The sequence below is a fragment of the Solea solea genome, chromosome 6 (assembly GCF_958295425.1).
Source record: "Solea solea chromosome 6, fSolSol10.1, whole genome shotgun sequence".
NCBI classification, from domain to species: Eukaryota; Metazoa; Chordata; class Actinopteri; order Pleuronectiformes; family Soleidae; genus Solea; species Solea solea.
The window spans coordinates 7,685,397-7,710,489 of NC_081139.1; the positions used below are offsets into that span (position 1 = coordinate 7,685,397).

Consider the following 25,093-nt stretch of genomic DNA (forward strand, 5'->3'; position numbering starts at 1 on the left):
TTAAAGCAAATTGTTGCTTCTTGTTAATGTATTTTTTATGCCCCCATAATGTCGGCATAAAAAAAAGATTTATTGATTTATTTATTTTTCAATCTGATTTTATGTGTCTAAATACTGCATGGATGGACCAACATTGTCTCCTAAATAAATATACATTTTATCTGACGGTTCGTAAATAACATTTCATCGTACCCGAGATTAAGATTAATATTGTAATAACATTTGAGTTCAGCTTTCATTTATAGGTGCGGCATGATTATTTGGAAATTAAGTTAAATTAAGAATCATAGGCCTAACTGCATGTCCATAGCTTTTGTTAGTATTTGTAATTTTGAAAAAAAAGAAAAAAAAACTCAAGAAAATGTCAATTTTCCTATGTTCATTCATTGGAGCAAATGCAGGTTTTTAAAGACTTTGCAAATAATAATTGTAGACACATACAATATTGAATGTCGCGCTCTGTGGTTCCTATCATTTCCCACATTATTTGAAAAATGCATTGTTTGAGATGGCAGGTGGCCGGGCTGTAGATCACACGTCTATTTTATTGAAAAAAAAAAGATTTCTATAGCACTTTCTCAGTCGCAACGTGAAGACACTTTGATCAGTTCATTAGTTTAAGCTGAAGTATTTGAGAGATCAGATAACAAGAGTCATTTTAGGCCTTAAAAAAGCCTCAGTGGCTTTTGAAAGCAGATTCTTCTGGTCAGCCTGAGGCCATGTGGCTTTGGGGGTGGAATTACCTCATCTACAAATTCCCCCTGCGCGTCTTTTTGGTCACATTTTCTAAATCTGTATCTTCGATTAAATTATTATTATTTTTTACTTAACTTAACATTGTGCAATTAACTGTAAATATCTCAGTTATAAACCTAATGCTATTACTGATAAACGTGTTTTATAATTAAAATAAAACATGTACATTTCTAACGTAATTACACTGACCTCCATTTCCCCCACATTAATACATCTTGTCGTGTTCTATAGTAGCATATACATGCAGAGTAAACAGGTTAACTTATCGAGGATCAAATGTTTAGATTTGCCTCGCTCAGGTGTATGACACTTTGGCGGCGCATGCGCACTGCGCGGCCACCAGGTGAAGGCAGTCAAGTAAAAGTGGACTAGTTTCAGTCGCTGAGTCTCAGTGGGATTACTGCGACTGGAGCCTTTCAGATGTCTTTACTGGAGAGGATAGACTGGAGGGTGAGTTCACTCGTACAGCCGATTTAATTTAAACCGAAACCTGCATGATATTTATCTCTTTTTTGGTTTGTTTTGCTGCTGAGCCTCAAGTATTTTCTTTATGACTTCCTCCGATACTCACCTGGTTTTAATCGCGCACGCAGTGCCTTGTGCGTTTTGGAATAACCGGCGATTAACGTCAGCGAGGCCAAGGCTCTGACATGTCCACGACTTCGAATGAATTGGTTTTTAAGTCATTAGATTACTATCGGAAAAAAGCAGTTTAGGATCGAAACTAATCAATCATTTTTATTAACATAATATCATCCTCTCTCACTCTCATTTAAAGACACACAAAACAGTATTTTGTCACAGAGCATAGAATTGAACAGCGGCTTCACTACTGCACTCCTGTCCTAATAGTTTATAACTTAATAATTGCTATATTTGTAACAATGCGAATTATGTACAAAAATAATATTGTGACGTGCATGGGCTGTCATGGATTATTAGGTCACCAATCTAAAAAGTTGATTTCGCATCGAAAACTGATTTGCTGTGAAAAGCCACGTCTTTATTATAACCTTTCCTCTTATTAAACATGTTCACAATGTCTATTTAATCTATTCCGCTTGGTCGAAAGCAATCTCTCAGCAGAACTCTCCTTTGGATCCTCCTCTCCCTCTGCATCCTCACACCTTGTATCACCTGAACCGGTTCTAACCTGACTTGTCATTTAAATGACGAGCAGAGCAGCAGGCTTTGCTGAAAACAGCGAACCTAACCTGCTGTAGGTCGCTCTTTCTGTGCGTGAAAACTACATTTAATCTGTGCGCATTTCATCTCTGCTTCGCGTCACAACAAATAGGACAAATAGGGTCTGACAAATTATAATCTGACATATAGGGCCCTATAGATCAGATACAACACACGAATTAATTAGAAGGACTCCAAAATAACATGCATTGAGCTAATATATAATGAGATAATATTAATTATTATAAACACTCAAAAAAATAAATAAATAACACCAGACACACTAATCAGATATAATGTGCAATAATAACAACAAGTGAAATGCTCTTGAGATTTGAGGCATAACAAAGCTTCACAGCAGCTTTGTTTTCCAACATTACAGAGCTCCACCAAACATGTAAATGAAGTTAAGAAAGAGTTGTTTGTTGAGCTCCTTTGAGCTTTGCAGGGTTTGGAGAGACTGATGCTGCTAAGCCCCGGGGCTTATTGCGGTTTAAAACAAGCACTTAAATATGCAGCAAAAAAAAGAGAGCCAGCAACACAAGTGTGTTTTTATTTTACTGCTCATTATTCCTTTAAGGTATTCAGGTCGAAGACATTCATGCTCCTCGTAAAGTCTTTTATTCTGATAATTCAGCTTAACAATCATGCACGTAACGAAACGAGCACTGATTTATAGTCAGGTTATCACATGTATTCTAAATGTAGAAGTGCACGTGAGGATTAAGATAAAACACGTTTTAAACAGTGATTTAGAGACAAACTGACGTGACTGACGTCGTCTTTCAAATTGGGGGTTAGGGTTCGATTCCCGACCTTGGGCAAGACACTTAACTCCACGTTGCTCCTGACGGCTGTGATAGAAAATGCGCTGCGTGAAAGATTGAGTGAATGGGTGTGAGTGGGTGAAAAGTGAGTTGAGTGAAAAAGAGCTTTAACCATTTACCACAACGTGAGTCAAATGAATGAATATTTTCTCAGAACTTATCCAAGAGGCACTTGGTAACTTTAGCAACAATATCAATTATTGTTTATATTGTTTATTTACATTTACAGATAACCCATGGCTATCACAACCATATTGTTTTCCTTCCTACTTTAAAAGGGCTTGAGGATATTTACTAAATAAACTATCGTGGGAGTTGATGAGATACTTCAGTCACTGACGACAAGGCGTGAAAAGTGGAATATGTGAAACCCCTGCAGCGTGTAAATGTCTGGCACTGCACAGACGGACAGGCACCTGATTGGACCCTCGTCCTGCCAATCACTATTTTAATCCCCTCCCCTTCACTGACATCATCAGACAGAGTGCCGCCCTCCCTGAGTGTGTGTGTGTGTGTGTGTGAGTGAGTGTGTCAAGTGTGTGTGTGTGCAGATGTAGTACAGTTTGCGCCAATAAGACTGAACGTCGCTTTTTGTCCATAAGAGGGAGTCACGTTTCTTAAATGAACCGCTCCCGCCGCGCACTTCCACAACGCATCCACAGCGCACATTGACCGGAGCGAGAGTGGGGGGTAATATTTCACGACTAAGATCATATTCTCCCACAGTGGCTGTGGAAAGTCATATCAGCGTTGGGATCTTCGCTCGCTCCGCCACTCCGTCCCTCCAGCCTTCACCCTCAACGTCGCCTCCTTCCTTTTTTACGCAGCTGAAGAACAAGAGAGGGTTCATGAACACCAGGAAGCTCGTGTCTTTTCCAAACTTGGATTAATACACAGCTGGCGTCGAGATATTTACATATCTAGCGTTCGTTTATTTCCTTTTGTTTTGTGTCACGCGGGGGAAACTTTTTTTTCCCTCTCTCTCTCTCTCTCTCTCTCTGTCGCGATGTTGTGGAAATTAGCCGACAACGTGAAATATGAAGATGACTGTGAGGTGAGTTCCGATATAAATAAATATGGCTACATGTTGGGCGACTATCGAAAGTTCAACAAAAGAGTGTCGTCGTATAAGTTTTCTTCATAAAAATCATCATAACACGAGGAAAAAGTTACGTGAACTTGTTTTTTTAAGCTGATAAAAGGAACATTAATAAATAGGCTACACTAAAACTATAAAATTGCAAATAAACGATCACAATACATTTTTTCTATTGTTAAAAACACCAGCGAGATAGAACCATAATAGTAGTAATAATCCCTTTTTTTTAATTTTTGACTCATCTGTGAAAAACAAAACCATATTTCACGTAAAATAGACTGTAATAAAAACATAAACTTTCACCCTCTCATTGAAATCGTTATGTCCCAGTGAATGACACACACCTAAATCCCTTGTTCTCATCACCTGCCACATTGTTGTCATCATCTCTCTCCTCCGTCCCTCAGGAAAGACACGATGGCAACAGCAATGGGAACCCGCGGCTGCCTCACCTGCCAGCGGTCAGTCAGCACCTCTACAGTCCGTCTCCAGCCCTCTCACACTCGGCCAGTTCGGACTTCCAGCCCCCGTACTTCCCCCCTCCCTACCAGCCCATCACATACCCACAGTCCAGTGACCCGTACTCGCACCTCGGCGACCCTTTCAACATCAACTCCATAAACCAGTCGCCGTCGTCGAACCAGCAGCAGCCGTGGCCCGGCCGCCAGGGCCAGGAGGCGCTCGGCGCGCACGCCAGGAGCGGACTCGCGAGTCAGATCCTGGGCCTGGAGGGAGGCTCGTCCGGGCTGAGGAGGGAAGGGTTCCGCCGGCCGGAACTGCTGCCCCCGCACGCGCACAGCCTGGACTCGTCGGTTGTTGGCGATAACATGGGGATGCACGACATGGGCCACGGCATGGATGACGTGCAAGTGAGTGGCAAGTTTGACGCAAGGGACGATTTGTATGGAAGCCTCTAAAGTCGTGCGTTTTTAACTTATATAAGTACTAACAACAAGTAAATAAATATATTTGTAATTCATTTTAATTATTATTATTATTATTATTATTATTATTATTATTGTTGTTGTTATTAAACAGAAGATTAAAAAGGAAGTTAAAAAATGTCAAAAGGCCTCTCAACACACACACACACACACACACACTAGGCTCTGTATTCCTTTTTTATTTGTTTTCCATGGAAAAGGGTAGAATAAATTAAGAGTAGAATACATTTAGACATGTTTCAAAAAAGGAGGCATAGACTTTTAAAAACCTGTGTCATTTGTGCATGTTTGTTGATTTACACTGCTTCTCTTATCCTTTTGCCAGCATGTAGATGACCACAGTATTATGATGGCCGATCAGACAGTCATCAAAAAAGGTGAGTTCATATCTTGTTTATGTCTGTCACTGTTTGAACTGTTGGTGCAAAAAGAGCGGGCTAATGATCTGTCATTTTTATTTTTTAAAACCAAATCTGTGATTTTTAAAAGAAAAGAAAGGAAGTTTAGGGAGAAAAAAACCCCCCTCAAACATGTGCCTTCGTTTCCACTGAACACAACTATTTAATTTACAAGGCTTATAATGTTTCACTCTCCTCACATCTGGAAATGTCACAGCAAGCAATTGCCTCTTTAGGTTTAGCAAAGGAGGAGGCTGTTATTTGTTCTTAACACTGCAGTGATAATCTCTCTGCCATGAGATTATCAGTTATTTCAGTTTGACGATCCTCGGCCTATTCTGTTGTCGGAGGTGCTTGACGGACGCAGTGTGTGTGTGTGTGTGTGTGTGTTCGTGCATGTTCCTTTCAGAGATGACAGGCCATAGCTGTTATGACATGAAAGCCTCACACACACACACACACACACACACACACACACACAACCTGTTGACTGTGAGAGAGGAGAAAACGTTTTGGATCATCTTTAGGCTTGTTAAGCTTGCAATTACAGCCCTTTTCAGATCACGTTAACAGGAAATTATGAGTCGATCTCGAAGCAGTGTTTGGCTCTGCAGAACCAGCTTTTTGGTGGGGTGTGGCATTAGGCTTGCATGTGAAGGACAGCTTAGTAATTTGTTGGGACATGAACTGTTTTGAGGGGAACTTATTCATGCTGTTTTGTCATGATAGCCCTGTTTAACAGCCTTTTAGAGAGAGAGAGAGACAGACAGAGAGGGAGGCCGGCTTGAGCTATTTTTATTCCTCTTAGTTTCTTTTAATTAAACCACACAAAAGTGGATAATTGTTCAAAGTGTATTGAGGGTCCAAAGCAGGTTAAAAATTAATGAATAAAATAACATAACATTGGTTATGTGTAACATTCAACTATAGGGTGTTTTCTGAGCCTGGTTGAGTAATGAAGGCAGCTCTTCTGCTATTATGCTGTTGTTTGACTTTGACCCAGGTAGATAGATAGATAGATAGATAGATAGATAGATCGATCAATTTCATGTGACGGCATATTCATGCATGTATGTGTTTCAAAGCATATTTACCAAACGAGTGACAACACTGTGGTGCATAAACTTACAAGCAGAGAACTGTGTGCACACCGCAATGAACCAACCAGTTTGCATTCTCTACATAAATCAATGATGACGACTCGCATTGTTCCCATGCTCAAGGGCACGCTATGGGCGATCTAGGCTTTCCACTTGTAAACAATGGGATGTCATCCCCAACCATGTGCCTCAGAGGAGACTCGAAGCACTCATGTGACTGTTGTGATTTCTGTCTCAGTATTAGGACTACGAGGTGGCAGGAACCTTGATCGCTTACAGAGGACTTATTATCAGGGGGGCATTCTTGCGGGTGAGGATGAAAATAGCTGTGTTTTGTAGTGTGCTGTACTGTTTTTTGTTGTTCTTTTTTGTGTTCAATGATTGTCAGTGCTATTGTGGGTGGGTGAATAAAAAAAAAAGAGAATCGTGTGCAGTTAAATGATTGCCCCCAAAAAATTGGGTCAGCTAAAAGAGACATTTTTGATATTTGAGAATCTGTGTCTTACTGATGAGAGGAAGTCTGTATGTACAGTGTGTGCTCTTGTTTGTGGATGATGTCTGGCATGATAGCTGTTAAACCTTTAGGCATGCAGTTTTTGGAAAACCATACACTACTTCAAAACTCACTAATTGTTGTATGTAGTGTAGTTGTGCATACTTTTGTTTGGCAGACAGTGGTTGTCTTGTGCAGAGCTGCAAACATACTCCTTTAGATTATGTACAAAATAAAGATAGATATACTGTTGCACGGAGGGGATTCTATTGATTTGAGCATATGTGGATACTTAGGAAAACCGCACATATGAGAGTCTTTATTTGGCTTTACTTTTTGCACTCTTCAGCTGATGTATTTAAATGTTCTTTTTCTGCACCCTTCAGGTCCTGTCACTCTACCCAAAGGCAATGCGCTGGGTCTTCCCTTCCAGAAAGAGTCCCTGCTGGGCATGGTGTCAAATCCCACAGAGGTGTTCTGCTCTGTACCGGGCCGCCTCTCCTTGCTGAGCTCCACTTCCAAATACAAGGTCACAGTGGCTGAGGTCCAGAGACGCCTCTCACCCCCGGAGTGTCTCAACGCATCGCTGCTGGGAGGAGTTTTACGCAGGTCAGAGTTCAGACTCTTTCAACTTAACAGCCGGTTTGACTGACTGCTATTCCTCTGTTGTTGTTGTCTATAAAAGTCTGTCACAGAACACAGAAACGCAGTAGCACTGATTTAAAGGGGACTCACCCAAGCATCATTAATATTGTTGTTTTTTTTGTCAACGCTTCTGTAACGTGCAATTGTTTAATTAACTTTGCTGGGAGTGATGTGTAGACTGCAGCTCGGCAGCCCATGGGAAAGGTTTTTCTAAGAGCACAGCTTGGCTCAATAGCTCTGGCTCATCAGTTTCTTTTTTTTGTAAGGTTCGTGACATTCTTTGTGTGGTCTGCAATTTTGGTTCCTTGCTTCCTCTGCGGATAGGTTACATCAACAGAGCTAGTACCAATGTGGAGGCTACGCGAGGCACAGTGGTTGACCTTATGGCACACATGTTGGTGTGGTAGTGTGTCCGGGGACTGTGAGGTTGTGACGGATCTGACTGGAGCGTTTTGTGCTTGGGAGTGCATGTTTGCTTCTTCCCATGTGCCTGTGATAAACACACACACACACACACAGATTCATTTTTAAGTAGGTCATATAGCAATGGCAAGAGGATTGTTATCTGAGGGACAGGGGGGTGAAGGGGACGAAACAGTGTTTTTGGGGGGGGGGGGGGGGGGGACTCGTACGCACATGGCTCCCTAAAGATGTTGCATCTCTCATGGAGAGGGAGAGCCTGCCTGCTCTCCATTCATGCAGAAAACTGAATTGGCCCTGGCTAGTGCAGAGTTGAAGTGTTTCTGCTAACACAAGTATGAATGATTTCTCTGCTATGCCTTTTTTGAGGGGGAAGCATCAATTGTGTCAGAGTGTTTTAGGTCAAGAGAGAAGGGAAGGATGAGACACCCTTTTCTACAATAATCTCGTGATTTTTTCTCTCACAAATAAATAATAATAATGATAATAATGCGAGGGTTCCAAAAAAACAGTTTATTTACTTATATTAATAAGCTTGAATTGGAAAAATGTTAATTGAATTCATGATTTTAGGCCTTAATCTTTATTTTTGCATTTTCCTGCAGAGCCAAGTCAAAAAACGGAGGCCGTTCTCTGAGAGAAAAACTGGATAAAATTGGACTCAACCTACCAGCAGGAAGGAGGAAGGCAGCCAACGTCACTCTACTTACCTCACTAGTAGAAGGTATGTCTTGTCACTTAATCTTATACAGCACGTCCTCATGTCTAATTGCTATTTGCACTGGCTGGAATGTCGCTCTAATAGTATGAGACCATGGGAACGTCAATCTCTTCCACGTAGTATGTGTTTTAAGTGTCACGCGTTGTCTGAAGGCATTCTTCAAACACTAGTCAATGTTAGAATCGAGACAATGTGAATGGCAGTTGTTAAACAAACTAATGATTTATTCCCACGTTGGTTTTACCAATTTAACGAAAATCAGAATCCCATATCTATCAAATAAGACCTGGTGTAATCCTCTTTTTGCGGTCGAGAAATATGGAGCAACATCTCAGCAACAATTATTTTACAGTTGTACTGTCCTGTAAAAACTAGCCGTGCATTCTTACTTTATTCTGCATCAGCCACGCAGCTATTTAAAGTCAGGCAGAAGCGTCGTTTCAATGACAACACCTTCAGCTTTGAATACTAAGACGGCACCATCAGTCATACCTTAGCCAGACAGTGACGCTTCACTGTGAGCAGGCTTGAATCACATTTACCTGCTGCGGGCTACGGTAGAATAGTTTTTCTACCCGTGCTTATACGTGCCTAATTTTTAAAAAAAATGGGCTGATGATTTCTTTTTTTTTCAGGAGAATAACTGGAGGCTTGTGTTATTTAGAGACCTTCAAAGCTGAATTAAGCCATGTTAATCTCTGTGTTTGACTCGCCAGGAGGGCCAGCTGACCTTAAATCTTGTGCTTCTGAATAGCGGCCTGCGTCTTTTGGTGATGTGCGTGTCTATCAATAAGTGGTGCTGTTGGTGCTGTGGGCACTTTGTGGTAGCATTGATGCACATAAGCCCGTTATGACCATGCAAGTCAAACCACCCTGAAGACGGAAATATATTCAACTCACTCGTTCTTCTCCCCTGAAGCGAGAGAAGACTGAGCACAGCTGATTATTCTGTAGTTCATGTGCCGTGATGCTCCAGTTTGTTAAGTTGAAAGTGGTCCACTGGCGTAAAGCTGTAGATTGGTGAACAGCTGATTAGCGGCACACTTGAACAGAAAAGTTAAAGGCTCTTTTTAAAGGCAGAACTGCCCAAGAACTATATTAAAAAGGGGCACAAATGGACCATTTGTATTGACCAAGAGTGCTGTTTTCTCTCTGCTTTAAAAGGATCACTTGTGAAAGTTTACAAATTCTCTTCTCACTCTGGGGGGGGCCAACATTTGCAGGCTATGATGATTTTGGTATCTACACGTGTACGAACACCGATACATAGGAATCAAACTGAGTAGACATTTTTAGAAAAGTCGTGCAGTGAGTTGTTTTTTCCAAGACATAAAGCTAGAGTTATACTTCGAGATCTGGACTCTCTCCAGCTCATAAACTTGGGTTTATACATGATCCTAAAAACACGTTTTTTTTTCAGGTGAAGCTGTTCATTTAGCGAGAGACTTTGGTTACGTGTGTGAGACGGAGTTCCCTGCAAAGGCCGTTGCTGAATACCTCGGCAGGCCACATGTAGAACGCAACGAGATCAACTCTCGCAAGAACATGCTCCTCGCTGCAAAGTAAGTGTCTCTACATGGATGTCTCTAATTTGCGTAAAACCCCATTGATCACTGGCATATTTTGCTTATTGAATTACCTGCAGTGTTATCTTGTTGGCCAATGTAAATCACTAGATGTAATCTGTGAATATCCTCCTAAATCATTGTTTGTTTGTTTTTTTTTCTTCCTTCAGGCAAATCTGCAAGGAGTTCACTGACCTGCTCACTCAGGACCGATCGCCTCTGGGAAACTCACGGCCGGCACCCATCCTGGAGCCGGGAATCCAAGGCTGCCTGACCCACTTCAGCCTCATCACTCATGGCTTTGGCTCACCAGCCATCTGTGCAGCCATGACCTCACTTCAAAACTACCTAAACGAGGCACTCAAACAAGTGGACAAGATGTACCTGAGCTCTGGTAGCGACACCCAGGGATCCTCAGACAGTGGAAGCAAAGCTACCGACAAAATGGACAAGCACAGGAAATGAGAGCTCAAAGGAGAATCCCTACGAACTGGAGACCCCCTCCTCAATCCCTTACTCAAGCTGACCTGTCTGCCCTTTTTGGACTCTTATTTTTTTTTTTTTAAATCACAATTGAGTATTGTCATGTTGAGAGCTGACTTTGTGTGTGACTGTGTATGCATGTTCTGTACGCTCTCACTGTTAAAGTCATATATTTTTTAAGAAGTGGAGGTTTGCTAAAAAAACTTGTCCCAGCTGGCTGCAAATCAGTCTGTTTTGGCATCGATAGTAAATGCCCATGAACTGATCCCGATGGGAGCATCTCCTGTGAAGACGTAATACAGACCATATCATAGCAATCACTGTACAGTCCTACACAGTTGCCAATGTGCCAATGCTACAACCATGGGACCTGCACTCTGTTGACAAAAAGAGGAAAAAGAACAAAGTGCATACTGTTTTTTTTCTCTCTCCCTTGAGGACATCATTTCAAGATGAGTTGCTGTGGCTGTGAATTCCTCTTAACTTCCCTCCTTATGCTCCGTCTGGAGGCAAATCCACTGATTTCCTGTGTCTCAATGGACTTGCAAAGGACAATTTCATATGAGAGAAAGAGGGAGAAGACTATCCCCTTCATTTTTCTTTACTTTTTTTATGCTTGATTTGTACAATGACTTCAAAATGGCTCCAGTGTTATTGTGCTTTGTTTCACGGGCGATGATTTGAATCTTATGTAAGCCTGAAAGAGAAAAGACGAGTTTTTGGTTTGTCAGTCTGTGTTTGTTCAGAAACCAGGGACTTCAAAGTCTTTGTAAAAAGAAGCCTCTTCAGTGTTCATGTGGATTACAGGCATAGCAGTGCATCCGTTGTTACTCTTATCTTTTAACCTGGCGGTAAGAACGTGTGACACATTTTTTTGTGTGTGTCATCACCCTTAGTATTTAAAATCCATAAGTTAACACCAACCTACCAGATCAGTCCTGCCAGCGTGTATGCATGTTGTGAGAATGTGTGTAAATGTACATATTTCTTTCTTTAGAAAAAAAAAAAAATCTTTTAATTAGACATTAAATTCCATACATAGAATTTTATCCAGTGTCCTGTCCTGGATGTAAATATTTTTTAATTTATGTTGTAATTTAATGGGCTCGTGTAAATAATGGTATCATTCTGGTGTATGGTTTGACTTTTTATGACGACGTGTTAAACTTTTATAAATGGGTTAGTTTTTTATCGAGTAGCGGTTAGGAAGTGGGCATGACATTCTTTTTGGAAATATGTTTTAAAAACTGTTTATAAGTTTAAGGAAAAATAAAAAAAATAAAAAATGAAAAGAGCCTATAGAGTCTTATTCAGTGAAGTTGTCAGGGTCTCTCTAACTATCTCTCTCTCTCACACACACACACACACACACACACACACACACACACACAGAGACAGAGCGAGAGAGCATTTTTATTTTGTTAATGGATAGAACTATTGTTCTCCAGCCTTGCTTTTCACGGATGAAAGTTCAGTCATGTGTTGGAAAGCATGTCCTATTAATAAACGGCAAAGAAATACCCCAAACGAGTGGGAACAGTAGCTATCATTATCTGCTTTCACTTAGCTTCACAAATAAGCAGTGTGGTTCAGTGAAGACATAGACCTCCAAAGTACATCATGTGATGAACAAGGGGACAAATGGCTTTTTTTATGTTTTAACTTAGAACACATACAATTGTGCTAAATGCCCATTACTTATTATCTGGGTTTTCTACGCTTGCAGTTAATCAAAAAATCCCTTTTTTTTCCTTTCTTTCTTTCTTTCTTTCTTTCTTTCTTTCTTTTTTTGTTGTTGTTGCTATTTGAGACAGGTGTGCTCCCTGCGATGAGTCAATCTTCTTTGAGTTTCACGTATATGGAAATGTGGCGTTGCGAGTTTCTCAATGCAGGTGACAATTCTTTTGATGTCTGTGAGAAAACAAAGCAATGCAAAACTGCAGATTCAGTTTCCAAGTGGTGCAAGCTTGCTTGATCCTAACTTGCCTGGCCAGTTCCTGCTGATTTGTGTGGTCTCTTCGTGTGTTTCAGGAGGAGCTCATTGCAACCATATTCTCTCCAAGCTCCAGCGCTGCCTGCAACGTCTCTGTGCATACCGTTGAATTCACCAAAAGGTACATACACACACACACAACAGTGAGGTTTCACTCAAGAACAACAACAAAACATCCTTTATTTAGCTCACTTGACCCCCAGAACCTGAACCTTCAAGGAGTATAGACAAAATTCCGGATGAATCTGATGAACAAACTGTTTCCATAAACCTCACAGACACATATCCTGCTCTGAAGGGCAGTAGGTGAAACTAGTGTTTCCCTAAAGGCCAGGTTAAATGTTACAGCAGCAGGAGCAGTAGCAATGTGCCATACCTTGCAGTTAAACAAGTAGTAGCCTCTCCCTTCAGAACCTGTTTAGCAAGACCTGTCAACACGGTGGATCTCTGCCCTCACAGCGGTTGACTTTAACTGCCTTCAGTTACTTGCATTAGCTTGCTAGGCCCTGAGAGCGTAGATAATAGGAGGGAAGAAGGGGTGGAAAAGGAAAAGGAGGTGTAGCTGAAGGCTGGTCGAGAGAGAAAGAGGAGTGTTTATCTCTTATTATTTTTTATCTTTTATTTTTAACTTATAACTGTGTTTTTATTTTGTCTTTCACGTTGTCCCTTGACGTAAGTTGTGTCACATCACAGGGTTTGTTTTGGTGCCCATGAGCTATTGAACTGACCTGGAGAAGCCTGTCAGATGAGATGTAAACCCTGAAGCATGTTCAATTGCTTTTTAAATTTAAAAATAAATAAATAATAAAAATACAAGACTCAGACTGGATGACTAAGAATCTTCCTAGACATATTAAACAGTGAAGGAGATCCTCTTTGAACGCAGAGTGTTTAGGTGTGGGTACCCTACAGTAGATTTTTTTTTTTTTTTTTTAAATAAAACATATGAACCCGTTTATTATGTGTCATTCTGTATCATCTGTTTTCCCAAAAACCCAGGCTACGTGAAAGCTGGTCAAACATTTTGGTCTCAGTTGGGAGACAGTGTGAGTGATTCACCTCTGACGCACCTAATAAATCTGGGAAATGAAGGCACGCATAGACTTGTTAGGGTTACCTGTAACCTTCATTTCTTCTTCTTTTGGGAACAACAGCAAAAAAACAAAACAAAAAAAAACTGACATACTTATAAAGTCGTTTGATCTCATTAGGATGCCCAGGGCTGCTTGTCAACCCCAGACTCGGTGAACTGTGGTTGTATTTCATGCCAGCTCTGACTGAATGACCTTTCTATGTAGGTCATGGCAAGTCACATGACAAAGCTGTCAGAAAGAGAATAAAATGTGCTGAAAGTCAGCGTTTAATTCAACCATTCTCAAACTCAGTAGGACATAAAGTATATCTGCTGAGACGGAGTTGTAAATATCCTCCTGCCAGTAATCCGATCGCTTTTATGTTTACTTTTATTTACCATTTACACTGCCACAAATTTCACAGCATCGTTCCCGACATGTTCCCAGATACCTCTCAAGTCAGCTCAACCACTTCCCCTCGACAACTGCCTTTGAAATCTGTTCTACATTAAGGCTCATTTGCAGTCAGACTAATTGCTTGGTTGCAGTTCCCGACCACTGAAACCACTTTATGAGTTAAACCATAGTCTTAATACCCTATGTCATCAGCGCCAAGTCATCGTGATGATGGCTGAATCTAATGTGTAAATCAAGAGTCAAGGTCTAGTTCAATAAACACAGGAAGCGTGATGGTCATTTGAGTTCAAAATGTTTGTCTCTCATTTGGAAAATTCAGGAGCTCTCCAGTTTTAACTTTGTCATTTTTGACACTTCATAGAAAGAGGAGATGAAATTAATACAATGAGCAAATTAACTTTACTGTTGTAAACTGACTGAGGTTAAACTCACATCTTCATCTGTGAATAAGTGGGATGTCAAACCCGACAAGAAGTTTGTTGAAATACATTATAAATGCTTGTTTAGCATCATGAAGCCTCTTTTGAACAGCAATTGTAGAGCATGGAAAATATAAATATATATATATATATATATATATATATATGTATATATGTACATATATATAAATTAGGGATGGTTTTAATAGTCACTGTTTTTGCAACCTCACAATTATTTTTGCTCATCATCACTTTTAGAAATCAGAGAAAAATGAAGATGGTGTCTACAGTATAATGTGATACAATCAAAAAGTCAAATAAAACAAGCCAATTAAAATTGGCAATTTTTTTTGTTTTTTTCATCATTTAATGATAATTACACCACATCTTGATTTCAGATTAGTAATTTATGACATTTGAACAGTTGCGCTTTTTCTCGCAGATTAAATTTTTCAACGTTCTTTGCTTGCAATGTAAAAGTTGTATGAGTTGTAATTAATTTATATTCTTGTTTCATTATACTTAGAGGTCCATGTGGCCCACACACATTTATGTACATATAAAATGCAGAGAGTCATGATAAAGGTGCTTGCCAAAAATTAAGAAAGGAAGATAAGAGCGACAAAGAAAAAACATCCATCATGTAAAAACATTAGTTCTCAACACACGGTCAAAATGGGCAAAGCAAGGAAAGCAGTGCAGGGCAATCTAGTTGGAAAATAGATGAACTTAATTAAAGTGATGGCATAATTAGTCTAAAATGTCTTTTCTCATCATTGATCCTTCAGAGATTTCTTGGTCTTTTGCAGAACTCTTGAGTTGTCTCTCTCCCAGCTTGACCCGCTCCTGTGTGGCATTAACTCCACACACCTGGAACTACAATGAGTAAACTCTACTGGTATTTGCCTGCTGCGCTGCAGCATTCAGCGGCAGTCAGAGAACGTGGAATATTGGATTTTGCCCCGAGGGTACTGCCATGCCAGACTTACGTATGTTCACTGTGAAATGGTTGCTACAGGATTTTCACAAACATTTCTTTTCCGCGATGCTCCACCTCTCTGTGCTTCAATGCCTCACGTGACATTCACTGAACGTGGAGTAACTCGGAGTTAACTTTGGTGCAGACAGTTTCATTAATCAAGTTAAATGAGACAAAAGGGTTTCATTCACATAATCGGTGTATTCATTTAATGACCTTTAAATAATCAACTCTGATCGGGGATCTGGGACGTGTTTCATTTCATGTTTGTGTGTGTGTGTGTGTGTGTGTGTGCTGAGAGTCTGGTGGGGGTGGTGGGGGGGCTGTTTGTTGTGATGGGAATGCAGTTCAATAATGAGAGCATTAAGCAACTATGGTGGGGGTGAGCTGAGTGTGCGTGCATGTATGTATGTTTGTTGAGGAGGGGGGTGTGGCTATCGTGGTGGTGGTGGTGGGCTGTAGCCTAATCCCTGAGGAAAATGTGGAAGAAATTAATCTAAATTACAAGGATGAGGCTAGTCTGGAGTCTGGGTCTGGAAGGGCTACAGAGGGAAGCGAAGATAGGGGAAGGGAGGGGGGGAGGGGAAACATCTATTACTCTTGTTCTTTTCTGTTTTCTGGTCACTGTTTTTCTTTTTTTTCTTCCTCATCCGGTGGGAATGAGGTAGCCTGTCTTCCTTCCTCTCTGGCGAGCCACCCAGACACCCCTTCTTTGCTTGCTCACGCACAGGCCTCTTACCAATTAGTCAGCAGTGAAGCCATTGCCAGTGTGGACAGGACTGTTGGGACCCCTTGCTCTCTTCTCACAGACAACAGATGTCTTGGTTTCTCAGGGAACATGCCTCTCTTTGGTGGCCTCTTGCAGCCTCTGCCACAAAGACCCTTCCCATTCTTCTCAAACCTGCCACATCCCAGAACTTTTAGCTAACTGGAAAAGGATTAGCTGCTGAGGAGGCCTAGATACTCTCCGACACACACACATGCATGCGTGTACAAAAGCTCATTCACAGATGAACACACACACACACACACACACACACACATAGCAACCCTACTTAAGAGCCTCCTCTTCTTTCTTATTTACCCCGACACAAAAACAGATAAATTACACAGGATGGATGCCACTGCTCATCTCTCTAATGAAAAGCATGTGTCGTCTCCCCTGCTAACAAATGTACAAGCAAGTCTTGTTCACCTATCCTGAGTGCAGTAATGGGAACAAGCTGTTTGGTCAACAAACAGGTCTGTAAACACAAGATTCACAGTACTTTACACAAAGTAGTGCTTTACTGGAGCCGGGAATCATAAGGACAGAGGTGCAGCAATCCCAGTCCTTATTTAGGTTAATCAAGGATCAATGGAAAAGAAAAATCTCTGGAAAAGTAACATTTGTTGCTCATTGTTGTCACCGTTAACAGGATTATGGATTAACAGGAATTATTGATCTGTCAGTATGTTGCTACTCACCCATTCATCATCTCATCATTGGCCCACACATGGCTGATTCCCAAACCAAAGACAACAATGACAACAAGGCGGTAAAAGGAGGTTAATACCACAGTAATGACCATGTCACATTGCTGAAGCATTAAAAAAAAATTGTTTCATAGAAACCACCTGCATCCATTATAGTATCTAATCCAATCCAGCGTTATTTGTTTATCACTTAAAACCCCCCCATCATAGAGAGCTTCATACAAAAGGAATTCTTAGGGAAAAATGTGAGCAATTTCTGCTTGACAATGACTCTACTGTGGAGAACACATTACAGTGCAGTCCATGGATTTCCTCTTGTTTAGCAAAGACGGCAGAGTACTCAATGCTACCTTTCTCCTGATCAGATAGTCTCATCAATAAAACTCATCAAATATTCAACACAAACAACAACTCCTATTTGTTGGGAATACATTCCCAACGAACCTGAGACTGACAGAATATTAACGTTTGTCTCAGCTGGGTGGGGTGACAAGAACATGGGGGGAGAGGACGATGTCATGCATATTGTGTTTAAATAACATGCCCAGTAAATCACAGGAACAGTTGCATGACCCCACATTCATCAATTCAAATCAGCAGACATCAAGTCAAGTCAAGAGATCTTTATTCATGTTGCGCCGCTTCAGTCATGCCCCGGTTGCTGGACTTGCTCGAGACCAATAGCGTTTGATTCCGCACACTCATGGTGCATCATCACCTCTCGTAGGCTGGACGGTCTCATGCAGCTTTGCTGACACCTTGAAATTGCAGATATTATCCTATAATGTACACTGTGAGTGTGCTGCCGGTCATAAGGTATTGGGCCGTGGCTGTTACATCTCTGCATTATTATGATGCACATGTGATTGGTGGGATCATATGACAGTGTTCAGGGGTTTCATAGTTGCATCTGTGGCCAAAATGACATTTGACTCTCACTAAGGCCTATATTATGGCCATTAGGGCGTCACGCTGTTTCATTGTATAGGGAAAAATGTAACAAGAATGTATCCTGGTTTGTCTTTACAAGGAACTCCTTTTACATCACATGTTGTAATTATTAATATAGAAATGAATGTGTGAATGAGTTCACCTTTTGTCATTATAATAAGACAATTTGACTTGCAAAACATAAAAATATGAAAATATTATATAAGATGAGGGTAGAGCATTAGTGTAAAGGTGCTGGAATTTATTGTGAATGACAAAAGAAAAATCACCTAAATCTGACACACAGGATCTTTATGTTTTAGATCACATGTGTCAAACTGGGGGCCCGGGGGCCACATGTGGCCCTCCTATCGATTGCATGTGGCCCACCCACCACTGTGCAAGGTGAGACAGAATATAGGACTAAATGTATTTGCTGGCAATATTTTTATAATAGTAATAAGACATTCGGTTGTAATCATTGCTTTATCAAATGTATTACACTCCACATGAAATTACATACATTTAAGCTGTTTTAATCACAATTATCTCCGTCATTGTTTGCTAAATTTTCAATTTAATTCTCAGTTTTTGTGCATAAATATGTTTTTATTGTGAATTATTTTATATCAAAACAAGCACTTTTAATGCAACCCCGCTTGACCAGACTATATGCTCATTGGCCCCCAGGTCATTTGAGTTTGACACCCCTGTTTTAGATATTTCCCTGCTGCCTTGAACATATGTGACCCAGACAATTTTTGGAGTCGTGATTCAACAGATTTCTTTGGGATTTTAGCTGGACATGATTAGGGCTAACAATAAAACCTGTAGAGTCATTACAACCAGGGAGATGAGGCATTGCATGTTGAAGTGTTAGTGTGTTGTCCTCACTTCAGAGTAGGAATGCCCATAGGCAGTCACCAGCCTTTATGGTTCAGCTAAAGGTAAAGCTCATTACTCCGGCTGACAGTCCCTGCCCAGCTGTACAGCATGGTTTGAGCTTTGGCCTCCAGCACTTTGACTATCCACTAATAAAGACAGCGAAGCAGAAAAGAGACATGCAGAATAGTGGAATTACGAGGGGGGGGGGGGGGATGTAACAACAGAAACTATCACAGAAGTTAAGAACAAGAGCAGGACAAAATGAAAGACAGTCAGGCACAGAGAGGACAACAGACTGGAAAGAAACTATTTCCTTTCGTGAAATAATTCAAAGCGTACACTCAACAGTTCGAGTTACAGACGACAAAAATCAAAACATGTCCTTGGCAAGGTGTGTTTTAGAGGTAGGAAATAGTCAAATGCAAAGATACATATCTGCCGAGAGAAAGAAAATAGTAAACATCTGAAGACAAAGCTGCTTTGAATGGATTTCTTTGACAGCAAATGCTTCCAGCATGGAGTGAATCATTGTAAAACCACATTCATTTCCTGCCTGTGTTTATCCAAAGAGGGATGAGATACAAAGCTGTCCAGACTTGTTTTCAGTGTGCAGGATAGTGTACAGAGAGAGAGAGAGATGCACTCTTCTCCGACAGGGAAAGGCCATACTTAAGCAACTTGTCGTAACATCGATATGAAGACTAGTTTGACAGCCTCGTGGCTACTGCATCGGAAACTAGGATTTCAACAACCTGCTAAAGATCCAGGCAAAATTTGCAAATAAAAAAAACAAACAACATTTTTTTTTTTCATTTTTCTTCTAATCATTCAGGAATGATTTAATGAAAGACACAGAGGCTTTTTCTCCTTTTCCTTCCCAACAATTTATCCAGCCCATGTTTGTCATTTGGCAGCCACAAACTTGCATGCCTCAGTTATGCTGGACGCTATTGTGTCGCAGGGAGGGAGAGAAAGAGAGCAATGTTTACAGTACCTACCCATGGCATCCGGCCACATCGCTGCTTTTGCATAAAGAGGGAGGGCGGTGATGAAAGGTGTCAGTGTCCACTGTCATATTGGTGAACCACCTCTTTAAACAACTGAAGGAGAGGGACAGGCACAACAACAAGGAGAGACAGTGACGTTATTTTCTTCTTTAGTTAAATAGAGAGTCAGTATGGACATGACGTGGTAAAAAAATAAATAAAAAAATTAATTGTGGCCACGAAATCAGTGCAATGTGCACACAAAATACTATTTTATGGCAACAAAGTAGGTATAACGTGCGCACAAAATACTAATTAATAATATCATCATTCCTGGACAGTTGGCTAAGCAAATCGAGCGCACCTCCTCTAGAGAATTGTATTTTAATAATCCCCTTAGGGAAAGTATTCCTCTGCATTTGACCCATCCTAGAATTAGGAGCAATGGGCTGCCACACTGAGTAGCGCCCGGGGAGCATTGGGAGTTGGGAACCTTGATCAGGGGTACCCCAGCCCTTTTTTGGCCAGGTGGGGATTTGAACCAGCGACCCTCCCTTTCCACTTGGCCACAGGCTGCCCTAACACTAACACTAACCCTAACCCGTAGAGTGGCTAAAGCTACACGATGGACAAAGATAGCGTGATAGAGTTTTATTTTAGGCTGGGAATGAGCTACAAAAACATTCTGAATAGTCTGTCATTGCAAGGTGCCATTATTACCGAGAGGCATTTAAACAGAATATTGAGAGGCAGGTTTCTTTCTTGGCGCAGGTACAACAATAACAACACAACACCGCTCGATTTGCTTACCCAGGTGTCCAGGAATTATAATATTATTAATTTGTATTTTGTGCACACATTATACCTACTTTAATTTATTTTATGTTTTTACCATGTCATGTCCGGGGCTCCGTAAGTCAGTGTAAATACTGCAGAGATAATTTACTTATTAGACTTTTGAACCAAGCTGCAACAAAGATGCAGGTCATGCCGTTTTAATGAAGGAATTGTGTGAATGAAACCGCTGTCTCCGGGCTGCATCTGTGTGTGAAGTGCACTGTACAGTATGCCTGAGTTCAATTGGAAACCGGGGCAAACACATATTTGAATATAGCCTACACTCAGATGTTTGAATGTTGCTGAGGTTTGCTTGTTTTAAATGTTTAAACAGTGTTAGAATCTGACAAATCTGTTCGTTACAAACAAAACATTCAGTTCTTATTCTGCTTAGCTATGTATTTTGTGTGTGTGTGTGTGTGTGTGTGTGTGTGTGAGAGAGAGAGAGAGCGAGAGAGGGGGAAAGAGAGACAAAAAAGGAGGATGTTCATCCCAGGATGTCTGTTTGCACATGCACCTGCTTATCGAGGACATATAAAACAAAGCTATAGTAGCGTGACTTGCACAGACAATAGTTGTGCTGATGTAACTCCTGCTGGATAAACTGACATGCAAAAGAAAAAGAGAGAGAGAGAAATGGAATACGAAGAGCGTAAAGTGAGATAAAGATAGAGAGTGAGAGTGATCCCAGGTGTCAGTGATATGAGGGTGATAAAGCTTCATATCATAGCATCTTTGCACTCGGAGAAATGCTGCTGTCTACTATCTGATCGTTTGGTGTGAAAAAAGAGGTGACACACTTATCAAAGGCAGTCATTTAAAACCCTCTCAACTGGCAGCACAATCTTTTAAAATATTGACAAAATCAAAGACTGTCAAAGTGAGGACGATAAGGATCTCTCTCTCTGTCTCAGTTTTGTCATTGTTTTTCCCAATTTGCAAAACAACATGCAGACCAGGCATGTGTATACTGTATGTCTGTCTTCATCTGTGCATGCATGAGTGAGTGTGAGTGTGTGATTGCCCAAGTGTGTGTAAGTAATACAGAATGTATGCTTGTGTGTGTGTGTGTGTGTGTGTGTGTGTGTCTGTGTGTTTAGTGCTTTGTCCAAACAGACAGACAGAAGTCTCCAGCAAGAAGGAAAAATGTGCAGGTTGAAAATATCCGTCTTGTTCTGACACGTCTCATAATTTTCTGCTTCTCACCAACCGCCTTCCCTGAAGCACAGCTGTCTACTAAACAGCCTGACAGTAGCAGAGGACTGAAGCCACCAGCTGTGCAAAAATGATTTTTATTTCAAGGGTTCGGAAAGCTTTAATTAAGAAAAACAGACACAACAAGACAAAAAGAACAGGTCTGAATTGAAAACATGACTCCAAAGCTTCAGGCAAAAGTAACATTAATTCATATATTAACTGGGTCACTTTATTCGTTACACCTGTTCAACTGCTTGGTAATGCAAATATCTAATTAGCCAGTCACATGACAGCACCTCAGTGCATTCACGTATGTAGACGTGGTTAAGACTATATCAGCTGAGGAACATGACAATGGTATATTTGTTGATGCCGGCAGGTCTAAGCATTTAAGAAACTGCTGATCTACTGTTTTGAAAGCACAGGAAACTCTGGGTTTTAAAGAGAATGTCAAGAAAAAGAGGGTGAAAATGAGGTCAGAGGAGAATGACCGGTTTGGTTAAAGATGACAGAAAGCCATAACTTACTAACTAGCAACTCATGGGCATTAGAATCAGAATCTCACACCAGGTGCAAGTCCTGACACTTTATTTGTTGTCCTGTGTACTTACATGAAGACGCCCTTGAGTGTGTACCTCAAACACTAGTTAAACAGAAAGCAGTCGTAGGAAGCGTTTGTCTGCGCTTTCTTGTTTGTCCGTTTTAAAAATCCCTTAAGGCCACATTTTCCATCAGTTTATCCAGGGACAAAATAAATCAGCAGATAAACACAGCAGAAATGTAAGTCAGTTAGCTTTTGCTGATTTATTGCAGGTGAAGGTAAATGTCCAAAGGGAAATAGGAAAATTAGCTCTCCAGAGAAGCTGAACTTACAACATAAGTCAATTTCCTCTGTTCGCAGGTCAGCAGAACCATAAGCTGTACAACCTACAGTCTCTCTCTCTCTCCCCCCTCACCACATCCTCTCTCCTCACTCTACCTCTGAGCCTAATCTCCATCTGATTCCAATTTCCTACACGTTTAACACGCCGATGTTTAAAGTATGTGACTTGAATTTGCATGCACACTTGCAGCCAATTGTTTAGCATGTGGACACGATGGCGCGTCACGGAGCCTATATGGACTTGAGAAAATACAGTGAATCACACTTGCATTATACTTCTCGTGATAAGACAATAGAGCATGTATGCCGGCTGTCTGTGGAGCTGTGTGTCGAGCATGTGCTGACCTATGATTCGAATATGTATCATATATATATCAAGTACTTCTCAAATTTCAAACATGTTTACGCACTCAGGATTGGGTCCTTGATGGTGCTGTGAGGGTTCAAAGAGGGTTGTCATAGAGGCAATGTCCCTCTTTGCCTCGGGCCCACAGAGACCCTGGAAATAGCTCTGCCTAGAGGAGTTTAAAACCTGTATGCAGCTCCACATGACTCTCTATGGGTTTCTCAGAATAGCAGTGTTTTGTGTCTGTGTCTCTTGAAGACAGTTCTTTTATTTATGCCTCAACGTACCGAGCGTAACGATGAGACAGCAGTGTGTGAGTGTTTTGGAGACAGAAGTTGCAGACTGGAGCTTTCGGTTAGAGAAATACATTATTTGTCATTAATTTATAATGCTGTGTCTTCCAGTCTTTCTGTTATTCATTCATAATAATTGAGCAGTTTACCTACACCAGAGGGATAAGTGACACTCCTTCAGGGACCATCACTGATGTCTTTTGCAGTACTGGTCTTGGTCCTTCCCAGGAGATTTAACAACCCTTTATTTAGCCTCAGGTGACTCCAACGACTCTGTTGACTGCCGTTACAATAGCCAGGAGCACTAACGACAGCGACCCCCCAAAATTCTTAAATAATGCAGGATACTTGGCGCCTGACATCAGCCCCTGGTCTTGGAGATCCTGCTTAATCGCAATTCCGTTGCCTCTGTGTATGACTTTGGTATGCCACCATTTTGAAATGAGACGCGTGACGAATAATATAACAGTGTCATCATGTGTCATGCAAATTCAGGGGTTCCTTCTACACAAATATCTATTTATCTGTTTATCTATTTATCTTCGACTGCTGGAGGCACAAAGGCAGAACACTAATGCCCCTTCATTCCATGCTTATATCTTATTTACAGAAGGACAAAGTGGAACTAGGGCTGCAAGCAGCACAGAATGGGGCCTCACACTCCCCATGCATGTCGGTGTGTGTAGGGAACACAATGGCCATTGTGTGGCCCCAGAGAGAGGCTATACCAATCATGTGTTATAGTTAGAGTATAGAAAAATGACTGGCTTTTCAGTGGAATGGTTTGGTTTGGTACAGTTTTTTTTGTGACCTGACCTAGGGCTCTACCATTCCCAACTGTACCGTACTGTACCAAACTAAACCGTACCATGATGGGAACAAAGCAATTGTGAAGCAATTGGCTGTAAAAACAAGATGAAAAGGAATAGAGATAATTCCCAGCAGGCTGTACACTGAGAAGTGTAATCCTGCCCAACATACGTTTGGCCACTACCAAGTGCAAATCTCTCCGAATAAATGCTACACTTAATGTCAAAGAAACATCTCGTGCCCTTTTTCCCACAGCATTTTTTACACTATTTCTTTTGTGCAGCTGAGTGGAAAACATGTTTTGTTGTTTTGCAGTAAATGATCATGTGACAAACAGCAGGCTGACCCATTGTTAATGTGAAATGAAATGGTATCATATGGCTGCAACTCATGCTCGCGTAGCTTTGTTTCACTAGGAAAAATCAAATAGCCCACAAAGGAGCCTGTAATTGACCTTCTACATGGCTTGAATATGTTAATGTTTGAATGTTTGACGACTCTTAACTAGTTCTCGTACTTTTTTGCTGTTACAACTTCACTTTACTTTGTGTAGTACAAACACCATGGAGGCTAATCTCAACAAACTCTATTGTTGTGTTGTTGATATGTTACATACAGTATGTTTAGGCATGTCACACAAAGAATATTGTCATTAGCCTACAAGAGTAATGCAGTACAATATTACTCAGAGGTGGTAACAGTACTGAAATATTCTACTCAAGTAACTGTACCACCATTTTGTACAAGTAAAAGTACTGGTCTAAAAATGTACTCAAGTAGCTTGTTTGAAATTTACTTTTTTTGCAATTTGGTGTTCTTTCTTGTGTTGTGCAAAAAGGACACACATCTCACATCATTGTTTTTAATTAAATATTAAATGAAAGGGCTGACAAAATAAAAATATGTAATCACATAATGCATCAGTCAAAATGG

General features: G+C 40.9%; 1 protein-coding gene across 4 annotated transcripts; it reads left to right on the top strand.

Annotated features, from left to right (window-relative positions):
- Nucleotides 1-1,115: 1,115 nt before the first annotated feature.
- tfap2c (transcription factor AP-2 gamma (activating enhancer binding protein 2 gamma)) lies at nt 1,116-11,933 on the top strand. Of its 4 annotated transcripts, none has more exons than XM_058632240.1 (8): nt 1,116-1,206; nt 4,275-4,736; nt 5,137-5,188; nt 6,548-6,619; nt 7,189-7,411; nt 8,473-8,591; nt 10,009-10,150; nt 10,324-11,933. In XM_058632240.1, exons 1-8 carry the CDS (start codon nt 1,177-1,179, stop codon nt 10,616-10,618), a joined length of 1,395 nt encoding a protein of 464 aa, XP_058488223.1. In that variant the 5' UTR covers nt 1,116-1,176; the 3' UTR covers nt 10,619-11,933. The 4 variants fall into 4 exon arrangements, with proteins under 4 accessions (XP_058488223.1, XP_058488224.1, XP_058488225.1 ...); XM_058632242.1 differs by lacking the exon at nt 1,116-1,206 and adding an exon at nt 3,465-3,822; XM_058632241.1 differs by lacking the exon at nt 6,548-6,619.
- Nucleotides 11,934-25,093: the final 13,160 nt, after the last annotated feature.

Excerpts from the sequence above, each read along its gene's own strand:
- tfap2c (XM_058632242.1), top strand. The coding sequence starts at position 3,775 with ATGTTGTGGAAATTAGCCGACAACGTGAAATATGAAGATGACTGTGAG. Across the intron at positions 3,823-4,274 it reads AATATGAAGATGACTGTGAG|GAAAGACACGATGGCAACAG; the intron begins GTGAGTTCCGAT and ends TCCGTCCCTCAG. Across the intron at positions 8,592-10,008 it reads ACTTACCTCACTAGTAGAAG|GTGAAGCTGTTCATTTAGCG; the intron begins GTATGTCTTGTC and ends TTTTTTTTTCAG.